Source organism: Egretta garzetta, unplaced genomic scaffold (genome assembly GCF_000687185.1).
Source record: "Egretta garzetta isolate BGI_Z169 unplaced genomic scaffold, ASM68718v1 scaffold92, whole genome shotgun sequence".
Taxonomy (NCBI): Eukaryota; Metazoa; Chordata; class Aves; order Pelecaniformes; family Ardeidae; genus Egretta; species Egretta garzetta.
Genome location: NW_009258790.1, coordinates 294,345 through 313,173, shown reverse-complemented (window position 1 = coordinate 313,173; position 18,829 = coordinate 294,345). Strand labels below are relative to the sequence as shown.

Here is an 18,829-nt window from a genome sequence, read left to right as displayed (position 1 = left end):
AGAGGAAAACCATTATGTTTCAATTGGACATTTTAGTGTTTTTCTTATATATGGAAGGGCTTTTGTAAAAACTTCTCAATGGAACTGTTGCTGTTAAAGCAAAACACTTTGTATGCCTGTGTGCCTTCAGTGTAGCACATAGGAGTTGCCAGCAAAACGAGGATATCCAAAAACAAACACCCTACACCAGCCAGTGTCTTCAGAAGCTGAGAGATGGATCAGGGCTCTTCACCAAGAGTTTTATATTGGTATGGCAGCATGTGTTGGAGTCCATGATCTAAATAAGCTCCTCCTTTAATGTCGCTGTACCTTGAATTGTACTAGACTTTCTGTTCTTGCAGGTCTGAGATCCTAGACAAGGATCCTAGACGAGGTGGTGCTGCCGCTTCCCTCTTGTGCGTTTTTGCGGAACAGCTGGGTGCTGCAAATAAATCAGGATTTCTTGGACTTTTAAGCCATCCATATTGTGAAATACCTGGAAATAGTAGGACATTATTCAGACACCTTCATGGTATTCTCCATCAGTAAGCTTGTTGTTATCCTCATATCTCAGAGGTGCCTGCTGCCATTAGTAGGGACATTTTAAATACGTATTCTCTAAAGGAATAACTTAATGAACCAAGGGTTAGCACCAAGAGATGTGTACTAAGCATGAGAAGATACTAACTGCTGTTAAAACACACTTCTCTTAGGAGATGTGTGCATCCAGCCCATGGCAACGCATGCGTTTTAATTTTAAATTTATTTTTCCTTCCTCATTTTGGCGTCACTTGTATACCAGTTAGGCTGTTACCGAGTCTTCTGGAGTTAGATGGTATGGGTAGCTGGTCTGCTGCTACTCAAAAAGCAATCTGTAACGCAAGGGCGTCTGGCTCTGTTTTGGCAGAACTCTTCAGGTAGCTCCGTAATAGCTATTTGGATGCCAAGCAGACAGTAAATAAGAGGTTACAAGCTTGAAGAGTTGTCTAGTCAGCCAAAAAGAGCAAAATGAGCAGTAGCAGGAAGCACGTAGTTGTGTATTGAAGCTGAAGGGTTTTTTACGCCTGGTGGTAGGGCGCTCTGAAGGTGCTTGTGGTAAAGGTCAGGTTTTTATGGGTGTCTGGCAAACTTGATTTGCATTCCAAATATGAAGGCGTAAGAGGCAGTGGGTGTTGTCCAGACCCACACATCCTGCGGCAGTGAGCAAACCCTCCAGGTATTGAAATCATTGATGCTGTATGCTTGTAGCTCCTTATGAACGTTTCCCAAATGACTTGTACTCTTCTGTTTTGACCTCTGCGGAGAGGGAGGCTTCTTTGGCCAGACACTAGATGGAGATTTTTGATGACCAGTTCAGAAACGGAGGCTGCGGTGATGTGGGTGAGCTGCCTCTGCTCTCCATAGAGTTCTCCGTGGAAGCATGTGCTTGGCGTGCTTCTCCTTCCATGAGGAGCTACTTCGTGACTCCAGTCCATCTTTGAGCCAGTCTTGGCAGAGGTCATCTCGTGTGATTCCTCTGCAGTTCCAGGTCGTGGTGTAAGGCTGAGGCTCTGCCTCCTGCAGCAGTTCAGGAAATTGTTCTTGCCTGGATAACCCAACTGGTGGTTTTATGGGGAGCCCTGCACATCTTGCAACATCTGTCAGCAGAGGTGTGCTTGTTCAGCCTCAGCTTTTTTTAATTTCTTGGGATGGCTGCATTTCAGATGCAGAGGAAACTCGGAGCTTTCAGCTGGTAATTTTACATGCTTTTCTTGCTTTATATCTAACCAACAAGCAGCTCTTGTGCTCAGGTGGGATTCATACCTTGTTTAGCACCTAGCTAGGCAGCTGCGGTTGGGCTCTTGAGGAGCAGCAACACACTTTCTTTCAGTGAGAAGGCAAAAGTAAGTCCTAGGGCTTAACTTGGATCATTTCCCTGATCCACTCCTCAGTACAAACCCACAAGTGTTGGTATCATTACAGCTGAGGAAGAAGCAAGAGAATGAAGGATCAAGGTCTGAGTTGAGAGCACCTTCCAGGAACATCTACCATAGGACTACACCTTTTGGGGCAGTTTCTTTGATTTAAGCTTCATCATTTAGTTCAGACTCTCAAACATCTGTTTTGAATATATTTTTGAGGGCTTAGAATTTCAGGGTGCTTTGGGGAGAAACGCGTTTGGAGGAACAGCACAAAGGGCCATGTAGGACTGGAGAACCAGCCGGTCATCGTGTTTATGCAGAGCTGCAGGTACGAAAGGTGTGAAATGAGGTTTCGCAGTGCAGGGTTTCACATCGGACCAGTGCGGAGGATAACTGCTCGCTGCCTTCCACACTGGGTTTTGGGGCCAGAAATAACGAGAGATGCTTAGTGCTTAAGAACGGTGTCAGTGCTTTAACGAATTTGCTACTGCTTAATGTTACTCTGCCATTGAATAATTATTTCCAAGTCTGCTTTGGAGAATTCTGGTATTTGCATCACCTGCAAAATGGAATTTAAATCTTGAGTTGACCTGCAACACACGATGGTGCCTCTGGATAGACCTTTCATTGAAAGCAGCTCAGGGGATCTCATGCTAAGGAGGAATTACAAGCCTGGCAGCGCTGTAATTGAGGTTAATCACGTAACTGACAACCAGCTACAGAATCAAATGGGATGGATGGGAAAAACATTTTATAATACCGTGACTTACCAATGGGAATTACTGTATGACTTGAATACTGCAGAATTGTGCATCGAACTGTCCTTTATGTAGCTAAAATTGATAGATTTGGTAGTTTCGCTCTACATGGGTAAACTGGGGCTTTCAGCAGAGCATGGATAATTTAATGGTTTGTCCTGCTTGTTGGACTGAAAAGAAAAACCAGATAAATTTCAATTTGCGAGTAAACTTGATTTTTTTTTTTTAAACTAAAATTAGTTTAATAAACTCGTAGTCTTCCAGAAGTTTAGTGTTGTGGCTTTCTTTAAACCACTGTTAGCAGAGCACGGAAAACTTTAGTTAACCCTGGCGTAAATGTTGAGTGTGATAAACGGATGTTACGGCAATTCTAAATACTTCACTTGTTTTCTCAGATGGAGGTGAAGAAGAGAAGATGGAAACAGAGACAGATGGGCAACAGCCTGAGAAGGTAAGCTTGGCTCAGTACCCTGGTTCTGGAGAGATCGTTCGGGTGCTTGCAGACCTGAGTTATGTTCTACAATGCTGTGTAAGAAAGGTAGATGGTAGCGTGGTGGTCAGTGTGCGTGTCCGTAGGGAACAGTGTTCAGTCTCCCTGGTGCCTCGTTTCCTTACGCGTGATTTAGGCTCAAGTCATATAGAGACGTTTCTTTTGCTGGGTGAACGACAGGAATGAGATGTCAGTGTGGTTTCTAATCCTCAGAAAAAAAGACTAGGACTGGGAGGAACTGTAAAATGGGCGATATCAAATTAATTATAGAGACTTAAGCTGCAGAAGGACGTTGGTGTGTTACGGTTCACGACTGGTAGGCAAGCAAGCATCACTTGGAAGTCTTGCCCTAGAAAAGTTTGTCTTGGGACAAATTGCCTTCCCGAAGTTGAACACAGCTTTTGGTTCTGACAAGATCAGAGAGACCAGGGCTTTCCAGGACATGGGCGAGTTGTGTGGGGCTGAACAGAGAACCTGAATGAAACTATTGCCCCAGCTGCTTCCCAGCTCTCCAGCAAGTTACGTGTCCGTTCGGTCTGCACGATCGCGTGAGGATGAGATCCTGCTGACTAAATGAAGGTGCACGTAGCCAAGCTGGTCAATAAAACTCATTGCAAGAAGTCTGGGCTAGCTCTTGGCTATAGGTGTGTGTGTATTGTGTACTTTTGATGTTAGACACAATGCATCCTGCCCATGAAGAGCAGATATTTAGAAACCAATTCCTTCAACCTGTTGATAGTGCCTACAAGAATGCGGTGGCTGGGGTTTTGTTGGGTTTTTTTACAACCCCGTGTCACCCAGTACCTGTTTTCAGATAGTCTGCAATAATGGCACTGGCTGTGATTGCTTCAGACATAAACTCAAATTAAACGAATATCCTGGAATTAGAATATCGCTCTGCTAAACAAATGGTAGCAGGCGCTTATTGAGTCTGCAGCAACAGGAGATATTTAGACTGGATGTAAGGAAGAAATTCTTTCCAGTGAGGGTGGTGAAAGCCTGGCAGGGGTTGCCCAGAGCGGGGGTGGAGGCCCCATCCCTGGGACCATTCCAGGCCAGGTTGGCCGGGGCTGTGAGCAACCTGCTGTGGTTCAAGGTGTCCCTGCTCCTGCATGGGGGTTGGGCTGGGCGACCTCTGGGGGTCCCTTCCCACCCAAAACATTCTATCATTTGTGTTGCCTGCTTTGTGAAATGAAGGAGATACCACTAACCTCATGGCTGCTGCCCGTAGGCTTGATGTTACTTCTCATTCTGCTTTCAGACCGTTCTTTTGCTGCCTTTCTGATAAATAGTCAGGTACACTTAGGTGGGTGTCAGTGTTAGAAGACTTGGTTGGAGCTTGAAAAGATGTGTTGTTCTGTAGAGCAGCAAAAATGAGAAACGTGCGGGTTGGTTTGGACCATTTGCAACGATGCTTCCAGTCTTAAGCACGCAGCTGCTGCTGATTTCATTAATACTAAATTAAGGCTCCTAGATTTTAACAGGGAATATTTTTATTTTACTTCCATCTTGCAAACGTTGCTTTCTTCCGCTAATTCCTGGACAGAAGCACCCTCCTGTAACGGGTAATTCTGTTGTGGTATTTATTGCCACAGGATGCCGTTGCGACTGTGAGTTCTGCAGAATTTGGAGCTGTGTGGAGAGGTGAATGCTGCATGAATTCTTAACGTGGCAGGCACTGGAAGGGACAGAAAACTGATGCACAAAGTACTGGAATAAATGGAGACAGAACATGTGCTTATGTCATCTTAGTTCAGGATTTCTTGCACCTTCAGATGAAACTTGGCCCAGGATGCTGAATTGGACAGACTTCCCTCCAGTATAGTGGCTGGTTATTTTATTCAGATTTCAGATGGTCAAAATGGGCTTAAGTGTAGTGGTCAGCCTTTAAAACTGAATCTTTTCCTTTATGATAGTGAATTAATTTGAAAGCTATGAACAAAGTTAACAGTGAATGTCTTCTATAGCTCTCAAATGATCTTTCATCCCATTCAGGTTGAAAACAAAGCAGAGAGTGAAATTGAGGAAGGCGATAAAGTACAAGAAGGAGAAAATGAGAGAAATCCAGAAAAAGAGCAAGACAGCGAAGTGACTGCAGACACCAAGCCAGGTAATGGTTCCCAGCTGCTCCTCAAGCTGTGTTGGCTTTAATAGCCTTCCTCTAAAGTGCTCAGAATAGCCTATAAACACAACCGTGGCAGAAATATTTCCTCTTGCACATCAGGCTGCCTCATGGTTCAGTAGTAAATATTCTAGCTTAATTTCACTGCAAAGCTTAGGCACTAAATTCTTTCCTCTGAACTCCTTTTAGACCTCAGCTGAGCTGTCGGTCACTGTGTGTAGCGACTGGGTGAAGGAATTGCAGTAGCAAAGTGCGTGTAGGTCATATAAATGATTTTATTTTGCCTGTCCCGCAGGCAAACGGGACTGCTCGCTTCTACCCTTGGAAGTTATATGGTAGCTCAGTTTCCCTGAGAGGTGATGCAGAGCCTTTATTTTGACAGACTGAATACCCTTTTTTTTTCTACATCAGACATTCTTATTATTTATGTTTAACAAGTTCCCCTTGTACCACATGGATATATAGCTTTTTCCTGGAACTTACATGCAGTATTTTAGCACCAGGTGGAACGAGGGGCATTTGGGTTTGATGTAATAACGGCGTTGATTTGGAAATGCAGCTGAAATTGTTCGGACGAGAGTAAGCTGATGGCAGAAGCTGAATTGACAGGATGGAAACCAAAAGCATTTAAAGTCGCCCCGTTGGTTGGATTGGATCCTCTGGGACTTGAGTAGTTCCCATCAGCGTTTGGACGAGTAGCTTTACTGTAACATAGGAACGTGACAGTGTGTGGATGAATTAATTTATCTGACTCCTAGCAATGTGCGTAGTGCGACTCGTGTCCCGCCGCGATGCTGTTAACGAGGGGAGAATGGACGTAACAGACTTGGCGGTAAATCTCTTTCAGAAGAAAAGGAGGCAGAAGAGAACAAGGAGAACGTTGATGCAAGCAAAGACAAAGAAAACGAGGCTGGGAAGAAGAAAGTGGAACACGAAATCTCGGAAGGAAACGTAGCTACAGCTGCAGCTGCTGCCCTTGCCTCAGCTGCCACCAAAGCAAAGGTTTGTTGTGTACAAATATCCATTGGCTTGGCTTCCAGTTGGCATCGGAACGCTTCTCAAAGTGGTCCTTTGTTCCAGATCTGCGCGGCTTCATGTTCTAATCTCTAATACCTTGAAGGAGCACAAGTGCCATCTTCAGTTTCTTCTGCTTGAACTCCTAAGTGAAACAGTGTACGGTTTTAATTTAGGCAGCTATTTTTATGATTAGGAAGTCGGTGAACATCCCTATGAAATAGCCCCAAAACGTGCTCGCCGTTTTTGGGAAGACTTTTCTCTGCCCGCTGGGTCTGGCTGTAATGCTGAGGACATAAGTCTGGGTGATAAAACCCTTACGATGCCTTTTTTGCTGTGCTGCCGGCTGTTCTGGGGACTTCACACGAGCCTTGGGCTCCTTGTCTGTAAAACCAATGTGATGTTCACTTCTAGCATTACAATTTTTTATGGACAACTTAATGATTTTCTGCTAAGAGGTACCGTGGGTCTGTTACAAGCACGTTCTTGTCTTGCTGTCATTAAACTTCTGTTTGTTTGTCGGTAGTCTCTTAATGAGCTGTGGTTTGAATCAGTGTCCTATCTAACAGCTTTTCTTTACCCTATAATTACTAATTGCATGTTGTCTTTTATTTTCTTTTGGCAGGAACCAGACCGCCTTCTCTTCTTTCAGAATATCTTTTTCAAAAGCTGTTTTCTCTTTACGTTTTTGTTTTTTTTTTGATTCAACTTGTGGTTTGGGTTTCTTAATAGCTCTTGGATTCAGTGCCCTGTTCCATGTCACGTACTTTATAGATAGAAGAGCAAAGCATGGATGGTGTTTATTTCCTGATGGATTTCCAGGACATAATGGCGAATGTAATGAGGTGTTGCATGTCTCGTACTGGCTCCTTGCAGTCTGAATCTTTGACTCTTAGCACTTTAGACTTTTTTTTTTTCCCCCAACTGCATCATATATACTGAGGATAGTGCGATGATAGGTGTTGTCTGGATGATACAGTCCCTCCTGTATGAACCCCTGAGAGTTGAGGGTATTTTTAGTCATCACCTTTCAAGTCAGGTTCTAAAATCACAAGTAGCACCAGCTCAGTGTTGCGTAGCGTCGGAGCCCGGCACCCTGGCTGCGTGCAATCCCACTTTGCAGGCAAACGTCAGGTTCGTTATTTCGGTGAAGTGTGGAATCCTAACGAGCTCGCTTGGGCATCACTTTGCATCTGAACCTCTGGTCCACCACGCTCTTTTACTGAGAGTAATGTACTGTCGGTTCATCAGACTTACTGATATTTTCAGCCAAGTTAAAAGAAAAACCAAAAACCTGCATATATATATATGCCACTGTGAGAAATGGTGTCCAGTGAGTGTGTGCGTTCAGGGGTGAGGCTGGATTCCGATGTATAGAATGAAGCAACAATTTTAAATGCATTTTTACAGGTTATGGCCTCCGTACAAACAACGTTAGAATGATTTAAGTCCCTTTTCCTCATTTTCTTCTCAGACTGCGGAATCCATGTGAGCTATTTTTTCCTTTTGGTGCATAAGTAGCGCCTGATAGCAAATGTCCTCTCTCCTGCAGGTTGCTGGTAGCTTTTGTCTGGTTGTGACTGAGCTGCAGAGCTGCTGCTGGAGCTCTTGATCCATCACTTCCACAGCCAAAAAGGACTGGTCTGGTCATAATTTGGCCTCATGCATAATGCTGATCCCATAACTTCTCTGAATTTCTGGTTTGAGGTAGTTGTGACTGAATGTACTGTGACTGAATACATCTTCTCTAGAAGACGCTGATATCAAAACTGCCAGCAATGCAAAGCCTGCTCTAGCTGCCCATAAGTCTTTTTCCATGGGTGGCAAACTTGGCTGTCAGTCTTTATTCCTAGTCCAATATTCCTCAACCACCAACCATTGCAGCACTTCCCTTTGCCTACTGAATTAAAAAGCCTTCAGTTATCAACTGCTTTTTTTTTTTTCCATGTGTAAGTATTTAGAAGCACAAAATTTAGGAATAGAACAGACCCTGTTGCTAAAATTGTGTTGTTCCTTTTTGCAGGCAGCTACATCCCATCTTGTGTTGATAGGCAAATCAAATTGTCTTTTAACTGGTTCCTTTTTGCTGCTGCTCTAGAAACTCGCTGTAGGACCTCCTTCATCTCCTGCTCAAATGTACGCATGTCAGGACTTAGGTTTTTTTCATTGTGTGCCTTAATTTAGACAGTTCTGTGTTAACCTGCTGCCTTTATTTCTTCTGTGAAAGACAGTCTTATCCCCTCTTGGTGTCGCAGACAAAAGCTAGGTGAAGCATCTCGACTCCTCTCACCAAAGAGGAAGAGGGAAGGAAGGAGGAATGATTTTCTCTGCCTTTTGCGGTTTCAGCTAACCTCTTGTATGCGGATGAGAAGACTTCAGCCTGATATTCCAGTGAGATGGGGCTAGGATGCTGTTGATTTTCCAGAAGTGTCTCATGGTCTGGTTTTACAGCTGTCCTGGGGGTCCTGGTGGCCAACAAGCTCCATAGGAGTGAGCAGAGCACTGCTGCAGCCAAGAAGGCCAACAGGGTGCAGGGGGCCATCACCAAGGGCATCACCAGCAGAGGTAAAGGAGTCATCATCCCACTCTGCTCAGCGCTGGCCAGGCCACACCTGGAATCCGGTGCCCAGTTCTGGTCCCCGCTGTACAAAAAAAGCTGTGGGCAGGCTGGAGGGGTCCAGAGCAGGGCCCCCAAGGTGACCCAAGGCCTGGGAAGCCTCTCTCAGCCGTATGGGGATGGGCTGGGAGAGCTGGGTTTGTTCAGCCTGGAGCAAAGGAGGCTCAGGGGGGATCTCATCACCACGTACCAGTACCTAAGGGGTGGCTACAAGGACAATGGAGACTCCGTTTGGACAAGGAGTCCCATGGAGAGGTCAAGGGGGAATGGGTGGGTACAAGTTAATCCTGAGAAGATTCTGATTGGACATGAGGGGGAAATTTGTCCCCATGAGAACAGTCAACCACTGGAATAATCTCCCCAGGGGAGGGGTTGACTCTGCCACATTGGGTGCTTTTGGGATGCAGCTGGACAGGGTGCTGGGCCATCTTGTCTGGACTGGGCTCTTGCCTAGAAGCATTGGACTAGATTCTCCTGGAGGTCCCTTCCAACCTGGGATCCTATGATTTTGTCTATACCAGTTGTCACGCTCAGGCTCTTGCTGCGATTAGCTAGTTTCACAACTAAAGCTGGGTTTAGAAAGATCAGGGGGTAGGCTAGGCTCTGTCAGACCACCGGCAACATGCTGCCTCAGTAACTGGTCTCGTGATTCCTCCCAGGTTTATCAGCATTCATCCGGAAGGGATTTCTGAGCAGAGAAACCAGAGCCAGCATTGTGGGAATGGGCACCAGCCCAGGCGCGGAGGCTCAGGGCTGTACCTCTGTTTGGGATTCCTGTGTTTAAATAGGAAACCAAAAGCCTTGTTCCGTACCCGCTCTCAGCCAGAGGCCGGGCCCACCTTGCTTAGGGACGCTCCGGTCGCTCAGAATTGCTGTGTCCCGGGATAATGTCACAAACCATCTTTTTGGGTTTTTATTTTTGCTTATTTATGACTTAAGGTGGATGCAGCGATGTGTTTATCCAGCAATTGAAATCACTATTAATTTTGTCTTGGGTTTTTTGTCAACCGCAGTTGGCAGTGACTTGTTCTTTGTCGCGTGAAAGCACTGGGCAGTGCCAGGCCAAGGAGCGGTCGTGCCGGGCCTCTTCAGGAAAAACTTCAACGATAGTTTCCTTTCCAATGAGTGTTTTGAGACCTGTCTGTTACCTAATCGTGTGCCTTGCTGACTTTACATTAATCTGGTTTCATATTAAAATTGCACACATGGAGCAAGGCGAAATGATGGCCAGAGGCCGTGTGTATTGGCAAAGGTTGCTTGTGTCACTCTGACCTCACACTAACGAGCTGTTTTACTTAACGGTATTAATTGATGTTCCATTTTCTAGTTCTGTCAGCATCTCAGTGACATTCTTTCACGTGTGCACCGCTCTTTGGTCGGTATTTAACTGCAGAGCCTGCTGCGATTTCACCACGGCCTGCTCTTAGATCTGGCTTGTACCAGGAGTGGTGTGGCCAGCAGGAGCAGGGCAGGGAGCGTGCCCCTGTGCTGGGCACTGGGGGGGCCGCCCCTCGACTGCTGGGGTCAGGGTTGGGCCCCTCCCTCCCCGAAGGCCCTGGGGGGGCTGGAGCGTGTCCAGAGAAGGGCAGCGGAGCTGGGGAGGGGTCTGGAGCCCCAGGCTGCTGGGGAGCGGCTGGGGGAGCTGGGGGGGTTCAGCCTGGAGCAGAGGAGGCTGAGGGGAGCCCTCATCGCTGCCTACAAGTGCCTGAGAGGAGGGGGGAGCCGGGGGGGTCGGGCTCTGCTCCCAGGGAAGGGGCGCTGGGACGAGGGGCACCGGCCTCAAGTTGTGCCAGGGCAGGGTGAGGTTGGGCATGGGGAACAATTCCTTCCCCTTGGGGCTGTCAGGGGCTGGAAGGGGCTGCCCAGGGAAGGGGTCGAGTCCCCAGCCCTGGGGGGATTTAACAGCCGGGCAGAGGCGGTGCTGAGGGCCAGGGTTTGGGGGTGGGATGGCAGGGGTAGGGGGGCGGTTGGGCTGGGGGAGCTGAAAGGGCTTTGCCCACCGAAACCATTCTATGATTCTATGAACTTGGGTGGGCGCTCTCGGTTCTCTCAAACTGCACCCAATTTAAAATGAAACTTAGTGAGAGCCTTGAATGTTCCCTGGATTCCCTGAAGCCTTCCTTTATTGCTGGTGGGTTACCAGAGGTGAACGCTGTCGAATGACACAATATATTAGCGATGGAAGCCATTTTTGAGAAATCCTGTTTTCTCATGAGGATTACCAGGGTGTTTGGTGATGCTGCTTTCCTCCAGCCCGGTGTTTCCCCTCATTCTGCGCCAAGGTTTGGGGCACAGCTTGCTAAATACCCGTCTCTGTGTGCAGCTTGAGCTGGATGAGATCCAGCTGCTGCTTTTTCCCTTCTTCCCCTGGGCCCTCACCTTTCCCTTCTCAAAGCCAACCTTCCTTCCCCTCGCCCCTCGGACGTGTCGCTGAGGCTTTGCTTGGACGCTGGGGGTGGGAAGCGTCGTTGGACTGCTCATCCAGAAACTTGGGAGCAGGGCACGTGGTGGGGGCTTTGAATGTCTTTTCGTTTTGAAGAGCAGGCTTTCAACAAAAGCGGGTAGGAGGCATCGTTAACATGCCTGTCACACTTGGAAAAGGTGAAACATTTTTATAGGCTGTCTCGTATATCACAGACACACGCGCATACATCTCCTGTATCATTTATCTATGTGTCTGTATGTAAATGAGGTATAGCTAAAGCCTCATAAAGAATCTATTTGCTTTCTTCCGCCGTTGCTTTTGCAGTTTAAATAGAGCTTTGCCTTCAGCTTTCTTCTGCAATAAGAATGCTCTGCGACCTGGTTATAAAAGGAAACTGGAGATTTATTTTTATTTAACAGTTTCTTCTATCATCCGTGTAGAGATTTCTCAGCAAGCTCTCCCTAGCCCGGGGTGGAACTGCTGCGCTGAGAAAGCGTATGGCTTACTGGTGCGGTGCTGCGTTTCATGGGAGCATCCTTAGCTAGATCCATAGCTCCTCATTTGCTTGAACAAAAAAAATAATATCTTAATGGCCAAGGCATGCAAGGGTCATCTCGGTGGTTCTGTGGGTCGTTGCAGGTGAAAGCCTCCTGTGTGTGTTTTGGTGCAAGGTTTTTGGCTGACCTACAGCTGACTCGGCACGAGGTTCCCCTTGCTCCTCATCTGCATTTCCCCTGAAAGTGCTCTCTGTTGCGCGGCGCTCGGAGGGCTTCAAGGCAAAGCTGGGTTGCTTACGAGTGCTGAGCATCCACAATACCTCCTGTATGAAAACTTGGCACCTATTTATTTGCTCAAAAGCGTCATAATCTTCCAAGGGCTTCTGGTTCCCAGCAGAAGATTGATAATCTAATGCCCTGGTTTCTGTCCAGAAGTGGAATAGGATGGCTAAAGCTAGATGCAGGCAGAGTAGGCTGATTTGTTCCCTTAAAGCACTTTATTTTGTGAAAGGCATGTAAAGCAAAAACCTGTTGTGGTTTTTTTTTTGTTTTTTTTTTTATCCTCAGCACCTAGCAGCAGTGGAAGAAAGAAAGATCAAGTCCCTGGTTGCCCTTCTGGTGGAAACGCAGATGAAGAAGCTGGAGATAAAACTTCGCCATTTTGAGGAGCTGGAAACCATTATGGACAGAGAGAAAGAAGCAGTAAGTAGGAGGGTGCTAAGCTGAAATTCTGCATTAAATCAGTCGCTGCCAAGATCTGTGTATGCTAACAGCTGGAAGACGAGCATCTTCAGCTGCTCCTCACCTTCATGCAGGTCTTCTTGCCTCAGCTAGAATTCATAATTATCCCCTGCAGTAGTGTTGGAGCTCGCTCTTCTATCCAGATCTTCCTTTTGTCTTAGGCAGCACTCTGATAGTATCCTAGGCTTGCTTCCTAATCCTTACTCCTGTCATCTAACTGGTCCGGAGCCCTTATGTTGGTCTTACCACCTGAATGGTACCTGATGTACAAATGGCTTTTCCATGTAAAGCGAGTGAAATGGATGGGAACCTTACTTCCTTCTGCCTGCCTTTCCTTCCTGACCCAGTTTAGACTGGAGATTGGGTTTTAAGCATGTAGTTTGGGTTTTGTTTGGAGAGCATCCTCAGTAGCTCTTGGGGAATGTCCTCAAAGTGAGAGATGCAGTAGCAGAAGGATGCGTGCTCAGGAGTTACAGCTTCTCCTTGAGATGGTGAGGGATGTGCCTGAGCTGGAGAGGGCAACAGCAGCTTCAAGAGAAGGGAGGGAGGCAGCGATGCTGGGCAATAGGAAAAGGTGGTTACTTATAGGCACCAGAAAGGTATCAAAATAGAGCAGAGCTGAATTGTCAAATGTAATGAAGTGCAACGGAGGAGGAGGAGGAGGAGCTGGGCAAGCCAAGCAAGACGGTTGTTAGCTTCCATCCTCAATCTGGGCAGGAAGCCAGGGCACGAGTCTGGATTGAGGTCTAGCCAGCTGGAGGCGGTGGTGGCACTAAGAGAGCACATTCTGATGCATCCCGAGCGCGGCTGTATTTATATTGCGGCACTGGTAGCAACACCTTACTGGAGACTTGGGTGCCCCTAAAACGGGGCTATAACACGGAAGAGAAGCCGTCTCTGCCTGTCGGCGGCTGGATCACGCATCAGTTACTGAGTGTTCTTGCATATTTGGTGCAGCGGGCTTTCAGAGAGGCGGTTTCTCTCCTCTGCTGTAAAGATCACCCAAAACTTCATTTTTAATCAGAGAGCAGCTGGGGTTTGTACTTTGTTGTGTAGCTTGCTCCCGTTTTGTCACTAGCCAGTCACTCCAGGGCTGTTGAAGATAGGGGCTCACAATTCTAGGGGGTTTCCCGTTTGCCCGACCGTGCGAGTTTAATGGAATTTACTTCCTCGCTTTGGCATGAGTCACATTGACAGAGTTTGACAAACGGTGCTCTCTTGTTGTAGCAGAATGTCAGAATTTCTAGATTGCTCAGCATCCACCACCATTCCGGTGTGGGGTTTGCCTCTGACACTGATTGGCAGCTCCAGAAATGGACCTAACTATTTTGCAAAGGTTCCCTGTAGATTTCTGTCTTTGGGGGATATATTCTATTAGTGACAGGGGTTTTTTTTCCCCCCCATTCTGAGGCATATGACATTTTCCTGTTTAAAAATGTACATACAGATTTTTCCCTTGGCTTTCTGGTAGTTAAATTCGGTCTTTTCACCTGTCACTGTGGATATTGAGTGGAATAATTAAAGCAAAAAATTCCTTAGTGCTGTTGCACACTATGCATACGTCCTTATTTGCTGCACTGGCTTTTTCTTGTAGTAAAGGTGAGGCCACTCTAGGTGTTGAAGAAATCTGTGCTGCAACTGGAGGGTGTTAGATTTTAGGCAAAACACTTTTACTTCAGTGTTTAAGCTAAAGTCATTCCAGTGCTGCCAACCCTGTGTCTACAGGGATCCTGTTGGTAGGAGCCTTGTTGACCCAGAGTTTGTAACAGCACGTGAATGCTTTCTTTACCCATGTTTAGGGAGGATTTACTTGCTGGAGATGAGATTGTAGCACAGTGATGGTTATCGTGTATAAATTAGGTGCTTGCAATAGTCCCTCCTCATTGTGAATCCCTTTGAGACAGTGCAAAAACCCACGGTTGCAAATTTGATGATCATCAAGAGCATAGTATTCGTGACTGAATATTCTGTATTTACAGTATTCTGTACCTGAAAATTTGGCCGATTTCCTGAATCGGGGTGCGTAGGGAGATCGCGTGGCAGACCAATGCATCCTGACCTTCCGTAAGGTGCCTAGCCAAGGTACAACTGAGTTCTGAGAGTCCAAGAGTAAATGCAAATTACTGCTAGGCTGCCCACCAGAAAATGCCTTCCTGCGGGTTGTCTTAACGCCAGTCTGGGCCGGGGCAGTAGGTTGTGTCCGTAAAGCTGCTTCTGAAATGATTACAACAAATACAAGAACCTAGTACGGAAACAGGTGGTTTCGGCTCAGTGTGAATTTTAAGACCAGCTTGAGTTCTAACTTGTGTTTCTGTGCCTCCTTCCTCTGCCCAGCTGTCCCTCCTCATCCTCAGGGGAAGGGAGTGTGTAGAAGGGAACTTGTCACTGGTTTTCCTAAGTACAAGGTGTGTTTTCAGGCACTGGATGCTGTTTGGGGATACTTGCAAAGACTTTTTTTCTTTTTTTTTTCTTTTTTTTTTCTTTTTTTTTCTTTTTTTTTCCTTTTTTTTTCTTTTTTTTTCTTTTTTTTTCTTTTTTTTTCTTTTTTTTTCTTTTTTTTTCTTTTTTTTTTCTTTTTTTTTTTTTTTTTTTTTTTTTTTTTTTTTTTTTTTTTTTTTTTTTTTTTTTTTTTTTTTTTTTTTAAAAACTCTAGCAGGATAGGGGACCATGAAGAGCCAGCAGGAGCAGGGAAGTGACCATGCCCCTGCACTTGGTGCTGGTGAGGCAGCACCTTGAATGCTGGGGTCAGGGTTGGGCCCCTCACTATAAGAAAGATGTTGCCTTGCTGGAGCGTGTCCAGAGAAGGGCAGCGGAGCTGGGGAGGGGTCTGGAAGGCCCGATTTGCCAAAGGTATTCCCACCTGCAGCACAGGCTCCGGGAGCAAATCCGAATCACCAAAAGAGTTGTCAAGCACTGGAAGGGGCAGCCCAGGGAAGGGGTCGAGTCCCCAGCCCTGGGGGGATTTAACAGCCGGGCAGAGGCGGTGCTGAGGGCCGGGGGTTGGGGGTGGGATGGCAGGGGGAGGGGAACGGTTGGGCTGGGGGAGCTTAAAGGGCTTTGCCAACCCAAACCATTCTGGGATTCTAAGAGAGCAAAGCAGGAATACAAAAGAGTATAGAAAGAATATAAAAAGTTGGGTCCGGCCGTCCTTCTTGGCTAAGCCTTTGTTGCGGGTCATTTGCAGTCATTCTTCTCTGAACTGCCTGCCACCTCCCGAATCTGTTTCCACACATGCACAATTACACCATTGGTGTACGTGTCCCTTCGTTTTATCAAGCTCTTCCCGCTAACTTATCAGATTGGTCAAGGAAAAAGGAGTCACGGCAGCATGAATAATCGCATTGTGGTCCCTACATGCACAAAACCAGCCCCCACCAAGGAGTATGTATTATTCATTAGGCTCTGTCCCCATCTGGTTCCGTTGGTGAATGCATGCTCTGTAGCATTCTGTTTGCATCCATGCTTTGTCAGCAGTCAAACTGCTAACACAGAGTATTGACGGAGCTGTGGGATTCTTGGAGAAGTTCTGCTAGGTGGAAGTCTCCTTGGCAACCTGCTTTTTAGATAAATTATGGAGTATATCTTAAAATACTCATTAAATATTTGTAAACTAGTCACACAGATCCACGTGTCCAGTTGCTTAAGAGTAATAGATGTAGAAATGCGTGATGATTTCTTAAATAAGGCAAATTACATATGCTTCCTTAACCAGGACAGTGATCCATCATATAAACGCCCAATAGTAAGAAATATTTTCTGTAGCTTTTTCTCTTTCCATTTAGAATCATAGAATCCCAGAATGGTTTGGGTTGGCGAAGCCCTTTAGGCTCCCCCAGCCCAACTGTTCCCCTAGCCCTGCCATCCCACCCCCAAACCCTGGCCCTCAGCACCGCCTCTGCCCGGCTGTTAAATCCCCCCAGGGCTGGGGACTCGACCCCTTCCCTGGGCAGCCCCTTCCAGCCCCTGACAGCCCCAAGGGGAAGGAATTGTTCCCCATGGCCAACCTCACCCTGCCCTGGCACAACTTGAGGCCATAGTTGGGCTTGCTTACTCTCTAGTTGCTCCATAATTAACAAAGTAGCCCATTTGATGTTAATTGGCCTAAATTACCTGAGGGGTTTTTACATAATAGTCTCAATAATGCAAATCATTGCTGTCTAACTATCCTGATGTCCAGGTCCTACACCAAAAATAAAGGTACTGAGCAGGATCCTGCCTGTAATCCCTGAGCTTGTGCTATTGTGCGTATATTCTGCTTTGGTCTTGCCCTAGAAAATATTTCAGGTTTCCTGTTCCCCCTTGTTCCAACACTCAGAAGACTGAGATAAAAACCATACAAGTTCTTGTAGAATTGTGCTAACAAATGCTCTGCATAGTACTCGTTGAGTAAAGTGTTGGGTTACTGAGAGATTCTTTGGGACGGAACAAGGTGAGTTCAGCCGTTCCAGCTGGAAAATGGCCTGGACCCTGGACCAAAACCTGCTGCAAATCAGACAGTTGTGTATCAATAGGAAATGTGTTTTACACGGAGAGTTCTTAACTTCGCTTTGCCTTTTTTTCCCCTATTTTTGATATAGTTAGAGCAGCAGAGACAGCAGTTGCTGACAGAACGCCAGAATTTTCACATGGAACAGCTGAAATACGCTGAATTAAGGGCTCGTCAGCAAATGGAGCAGCAGCACAGTCAGAACCCCCAGCAGTCTCACCAGCACTCCAGTGGGCCTGGGATGAACCCCCTTGGGGCACCAGCACATCCAGGCTTGCTGCCCCACCAGCAGCCCCCGCCGTACCCGATGATGCACCACCAAATGCCGCCACCTCACCCACCGCAGCCAGGTAAGAGCTGGAAGGAGAAAATCCCCGTACGTTAATAACCATTCATAATGGAGTAAAATGAGAGGAAGAGGTATTGCCCAGTAAAATTAGGGAAGGTGTAATGGATGGTCTGTGTTGCGTAGAGGTTTATGATGGTGCTGCTTGTAAAAAGGAAACACGGTTTGCTAGGAAGGTGAGCTCGTCCCTGTTCCAGAGGTGTGGATGAAGTTTGGGGAGGAGGCATCTTATCAATGTGTCTGAATACCCAAAAGGAGGGAATGAAATAGAGCACCAGACTCTTCTCAGTAGCACCCAGTGACAGGGCAAGAGGCAATGGGTGCAAATTAAAACACGTGAACATGCAGAAAAATACTTTTCCCCCCCCTCCTTATGAGGGTCATCGACCCTGGAGTAGGTTGGCCAGCAAGGTTGTGGAGTCTCCATCCTTGGAGATAGTCACGCCAAGCTCTAAAGTAAAAAATGGAGCTGCTGCCAAGTATTTTCAAATGGTTTTAGCTTGCTGGTATTTCCTTAGACTTTTTTTTTATGCCCAGTGATCTCTGCTCCTTCAAAAACAATCACTCCCTCAAATTCCTCAGGTCATGACACACCTGACTTGGGGGGAAAGGACTGGAATGAGATGCAGATGCAAGAAGCTCCTTAAGCAATTTCCTTTGGCAGGAGACCTGCTTCTAATACGCTCCTGTGCCCTGCTCAGAGCTTCTCTTTCTGGCTTCTGCCCTTCAGTTGTGCTTGATGTCAGGGGAGATTGCAGAACCATCTTGGGCAGAAGGGTCACTTGGAAGTCTCTGGTCCGGCCTCCTGCTTGGAGCACAGCCAGCTGGATCAGATTGCAAGGGACTTGTTCCCTTGAGGTTTAGATATCTCCAAGGGTGAAGGTATTCCTAATGTCAAAGGATGCAGAAATTTGGTGGCTATGGGACTGTGCCTGACCTCAGGAAGAGGAACATCCTGGGTGTAAAAAATATGACTGCCGCTTACTCAAAACAACTATTTGTGCTTCATGGCACAGCCCTACTGTTAAGAAACTAAGCTGCTAACAGTATTTGCAGGCTCACCTTTAAACCATTTTACATTTAAAAGGGATTGGGACTACCAAATGTTGTACTTTTGCTGTGAAGATGCTTATGAGAATTAGGATTGAAAGCTTTACTATACTTGCTAAATGTTGTTGAAATGATAGTTGGGAATAGAATAGCCCCACCTGGCCTGGAGTGGCCTGACTGTCTGCCTGGGCCGTGGCAAAGGACGATGGCTTTTGTTCATTTTCAACTGTTTGAGCAAACACCAGTCTAAAAGAAGACCTTATTGGTTATTAGCTAAAAATATTTGGGAAAATCTTGTACAGGCTGCTGCTGAGGAAGCTGAAAAGCTTGGGGTATCATGATTGAAACTAGGATGTTGCAACAGAAATCCTGTAAGAGCTTGAGTTTTCATCTTGGGAAAAGC

The 18,829-nt window shown here is 46.6% G+C and overlaps 1 protein-coding gene across 2 annotated transcripts in view; it reads left to right on the top strand.

Annotated features, from left to right (window-relative positions):
- The first annotated feature begins 3,014 nt into the window (after positions 1-3,014).
- Positions 3,015-18,829, top strand: part of SMARCC1 (SWI/SNF related, matrix associated, actin dependent regulator of chromatin subfamily c member 1) — a 35,124-nt gene continuing 19,309 nt past the window's right edge. For both annotated transcript variants that reach the window (XM_035889281.1, XM_035889282.1), the window contains exons 1-5: positions 3,015-3,089; positions 5,124-5,238; positions 6,098-6,252; positions 12,371-12,505; positions 17,122-17,380. In XM_035889281.1, coding sequence (XP_035745174.1) covers positions 3,054-3,089; positions 5,124-5,238; positions 6,098-6,252; positions 12,371-12,505; positions 17,122-17,380 — 700 coding nt within the window. In that variant the 5' untranslated portion in view covers positions 3,015-3,053. The remainder of the gene's footprint in view (positions 3,090-5,123; positions 5,239-6,097; positions 6,253-12,370; positions 12,506-17,121; positions 17,381-18,829) is intronic.